A 5,000-nucleotide genomic window follows, 5' to 3' on the forward strand; every position below is an offset into this window, starting at 1 on the left:
TATATATATATATATATCGATTTAAATAAGAGCTAAAATCTGATCTATTGTATCTCTTCAGGGTCGTATTAATTCAAAGCAGACAGTAAAAATAGACAACATTCATAGTTGACCTATAATTACATGTAAATAAACAAGTTGAAAAGTCATGATATGTAATGAAACCGTATAGCATATCGGTGTTGAAACCGTAAGAAGACAAAGTAAATGATAATTGATGTTAATTTATGATGTTATGCTGTGAAGTTCGATAACGAACCAATACGGAACGCTGTACATTTCAAAAAAGACCGTTGGAGTTATGAAAGTAAATAAAAAATACAGAACGAAGAAAAAACCGTTAGATATTAAAAAAATAAAAAAATATAAAAATATATTTTTTTACACAAGTTAATGGTCAAATAGAAGTAAATCTAATAAGTAATACTAATATATAATATACCATATAATCATATATATATATATATATATATATATATGATTGATGAAGTAGATGGAAGATAGATTTGGCACTAGTCTTTATTCAGTATGACAATGCTTAGTGATATTTCGTTCTGAGTTCAAATTCCGCTGAGGCCAACTTTGCCTTTCATCCTTTCGGGGTTGATAAATTAGGTACCAGTTGCATAGTGGAGTCGATTTAATCGACTAACCCCCTCCTTCAAAATTTCGGGTTTTGTGCCTAGAGTAGAAATGAATTTTTCAATGTTACTAACTTTAGTAATAATACAGAAATATACAGTTTTGAATTGTTAATATTTCTGCTGTTAATAATCTATGAATATTACAGACTCTATCAATTAATTTGGTCAAGGGATGAGTTCCTATGCAGTTATTCAGCCTGCTAGAAATAGCAATGACATTTTCTCAGATCACACACTACTGTTTTAAACAAGGCACATAAACAATGTAATCTGAAATGCTCTTTAACCCTTTAGCATTTAAAACAGCCATATCTAGCCGAAAATTTCTACCTGCTTTATGTTCAAACTAGCCAGATCTGACCTCCCACACCTACCCTACAATGTCATTCTAAAAATAAACACTTTCATCATCAAAATCTCAAAGCTACAAAAGATAATGTATGATTAATTCAAAATAACATGGATAAATAAGCATTGTATTTGACAGAGTATTTGAATGCTAAAAGGTTAAACTGGGCAGTCACAACTTGAAGCCTTTGATCATAGGCCTGTATGGTCAAGGTTGATTTCAGTCTAAACAACAACTAGCTTGGCTATTTTTTTTACTACCAAACCTCTTATTACAGACTTTATTTGCTAGTGTGATTAGTAGCTTAGAGGTATCCTAGAAACAAATGACAAATGAAAATTAAGTTTTTTGTACTATGGCTGTCACGTTTTAAATAGCTGTTCAAATATAAACAACACCCATATTTACATGGATGATGTTTATACATGCTAGAATATTGCTGGTCTATGTTTATTACTCCAGAAATTTTAGTTAACAACACAAGTTGGTTTGAAGTCTTTATTCTATAACTGGTAGATATAACTAGCAGTATTTATTAGATATAAATAATTTTCAAATTAAAAGGCATTTGAATCTCAGTGTAAACAAACTCTTTTAACAAACCAAATCAAGTTTTAACTGTATGGTTTACATTCAGCTCCTTAAGAACTATCATACCAGTTTATGTGATTACTTTGCTACTTTGTCTGTTAAATAGAAGAAAGAATTCATTTCTAGTATGTATTGCCTTTAAAAACCTAACACTGATCATTCATTTGTTTCTTGTATACTAAAACTTCAATCATTTGTTTCTTTTATTTACTTCTAAAAATTCTACAAAATTCTATCTTAATTCTACCCAGTTTAACAATATCACTTTAAATTCTTTTCTTCCCATCCATCCTGAATTATAGGTCATATATATATTTTTTTAGCTAGCACTTAGTTGAACTTCAGCAAATTATACCAAACTAAGAAGCTAAAATACTTAGAAAAATTACTCAGGGATTCCATTTGCATAAAGACCAATAGTCAAATTAATGTTACTCTTTACATCAGCAACATTAAAAACTGATTAATAATAAAAATTCAATCTTCAATAAAATCTATGCTTCACTGAAGAAGTCTAATAATAGTTTCAAATTTTAGCATAAGGCCAGCAATTTTGGGGTTAAGTTGATTACATCGATCCCAGTGCTTGCTTGGTATTTAATTTATTGATCCTAGAAGGATGAAAGGCATAGTCAACTTCAGTAGAATTTGAACTCAGAATGTAAAGACAGGTGAAATGCTGCTAAGCATTTTGCCCGGTATGTTAATGACTTTGCCAGCTTGCCAATAATACTAAAATATGTTCAGAATTGACCCCTGCACATGCTGAAATAATTAAAATAATACCCATCATAGACCAATATTGTCTTTTCTTTAAGTCTTTTTATTTTATTTATTTCTAAATAGCTTTTTAATATTCCCTGCATTAAATAAAGAAACACTCACTTGATTTTACCAAATTAAATTCAGCTTTCCATTATTTTCTTCTTTATTTCTTGACTGCTGATTACTGTTACTTTTCCTTTTCATTCCAGGGATTGAAGGCCCTTCTGGAGCCAAAAGGACTCAAAAGCCATCAACTCCGGCCTCAAGACTTTGAAACATGTGCCAGTTATGATTTAGAAACTATTCCAAATAAACCGCCTTCATATGTTTTTGCTATTTCTAATCCAGACAACAAAGGAACATAATCAATTTTTTTAATGACTCTCTTAATTCTTATTCACAAAACATATATATTTTCTTCATTAAAAACAAAATCAGTTTCATTATATTTTCAAAGTAATAAAAAAATACTCTTTTTGCTATTCATATATTTTAACTATTCAAAAAACTTTAAAAGCATTCTTATTCAGTTTTTAAAAAGATTATACTGTAAACACAATCTTTCTGAAGGTTTGGCTTATATTTCAATTTCCAGAATTTTAACCCAAATTTTGTTTTAAAGGTCTGTTATTTTTAGACATTATCAACATTATCATTATTATTATTAAGGCAGCGAGCTGGAAGAAACATTAGCACGCCAAGTGAAATGCTCAGTGGTATTTCATCCGTCTTTATGTTCTGAGTTCAAACTTTGCCAAGGTTGACTTAGCCTTTCATCCTTTCGTGGTTGATAAATTAAGTAGCAGTGAAACACTGGGGGTCAATGTAATCAACTAATACCCCCCCACCAAATTTCAGGCCTTGTGCCTTTAATAGAAAGGATTATTATTGTTATTATGTGGGGTTTTTTTATATTTTAATGGTAAAAGTTTTTAATTTAACAAATCAGATTTTATTTCTTCTAGAAATTATTTTATTCAAACTATTTTCAGGACTATATAAGATACTTTTAAATTTTCCAATTGAATTTAATTTGTAGATAGTTTTTTAAAGGTGTTATATGTATGACAAACATCTCTTTTAGAGTAACCTAGTAAAAGAACAAATATATTTATCTTATTAGGTCATTTCAAATAATTGCAGAAAGGTTTAACAGACTATGACTAAAATCTAACAATTAAATATTTTAATAGTCAACTACTCAGAGGCTACTGGCTTTGTCAGGCAAGACTGAACTATTTCCAGTCTTGGTACATATTGTCTTTTATAAGAATAATTATGACTAAACAGGAAACACAACTAAGGACTGTCACTGAGTACAAGATTTACCATATAGAATGAGAAACTTCAATTTGAAACATTAATTCTTTTACTTTCTTTTCTTGAATTTGGCTTTGGTTGTATTTTCTTTCAAAAACTTTTTGTTCACAATGAACAGGTATTACAATGCAAAGCATGTAGAAACTCAATCCCTAAGAACATAATGCCAACCAACTTCTATTAATGTATTCCATTCTCCAAAAGTTTACACTTGGAATGATTTTTTATAAAAATAAATAAACAATCACAAAACTTATTTTCTTTAAAAAATATTTATACTTTAATTAGTTATTTACCATATGTAATTAAGTCTATTCTTAATTAAACAAAAGTTTTCTATACAGCCTTTAAGTTTGATTTTTAACTACCAGACTGCATTTAATTTACTCTAATTAGATTTTTTTAAAATAGAGACAAGGGTTCTATTCTTACAAATTTTGCAATCAAAGCATTTAGTATTGGTCTATTCTACAAATATATAAAATGTGTTGAATAAAAGTTATTCTTTTCCAATATGCCCATGGCAGCCTCTAACATGCATATTTGACTACTGCAAACATTCTTCCACAGTTCTTATTGAACATATAATATTTAAACATACCTACTCTCCAGATATAAATTATATCCTAAGCAAATATATAAAAAAAAGAATAGAGAAAAGTAAATTTATATTTCACCTTTAATTACATCAATTATAATTGTAAGTTTAGAATTATAAGTTTATAATGTTATTGTTGAAGTTTCAACAATAACATGCTACATGAAAATTCAATATTACTCTACATTATAACATAAATCTTGCTTCTGTCTATTCAAGCAATAGTTGTAAATTTCATATAGATTTTATAGTAAATCTGGTACAAAGGAAAAAACACCTGCATAGTTAGCACCAAAACATTATCATATGCTTTTGAAAAACATCACATGGTTTATACTTTTGATATAGTCTTTTGACCAAATTTCATATATCACAATATTTAACAATAAACAAGTAACATATCAGATTTCTTAAGTAACTTTTCAAATTAGTTGATCTCTGAGTGAAGAGACTGACATTTTAAATCTGCCAGTTAATAAACAAAAATGAGTATCAACTGCAAGCTAAATTGCATATGTACATATTAACTACATGTAAATATTCACAAGAGCATGTCAAGCTCTTGAAATGATTTTTGAGTGATAAGAATATATGTAAATGTGTGTGTGTGCATACTTATGTAAACTTAGAATTTATTAGATTAAACATAAAATGGATTGTGCTTCAGTTCAACAAATAATTTTTTCCTTCTTTGTTCATTTTAGTTAACTTATTCATGAACCAATCCAAGTGT

At 28.4% G+C, this 5,000-nt stretch overlaps 1 protein-coding gene across 1 annotated transcript in view; it reads left to right on the forward strand.

Moving 5' to 3' along the window:
• LOC106875216 (sodium- and chloride-dependent taurine transporter) overlaps positions 1-5,000 on the forward strand; it is a 91,813-nt gene that overhangs the window by 86,405 nt on the left and 408 nt on the right. Inside the window, exon 13 of the mRNA XM_014923266.2 lies at positions 2,559-5,000. This exon is cut by the window's right edge and continues 408 nt beyond it. Within this exon, the coding sequence (XP_014778752.1) occupies positions 2,559-2,714 (156 nt within the window). The 3' untranslated portion in view covers positions 2,715-5,000. The remainder of the gene's footprint in view (positions 1-2,558) is intronic.

Source organism: Octopus bimaculoides, chromosome 1, assembly GCF_001194135.2.
Source record: "Octopus bimaculoides isolate UCB-OBI-ISO-001 chromosome 1, ASM119413v2, whole genome shotgun sequence".
In the NCBI taxonomy this organism is placed as follows: Eukaryota; Metazoa; Mollusca; class Cephalopoda; order Octopoda; family Octopodidae; genus Octopus; species Octopus bimaculoides.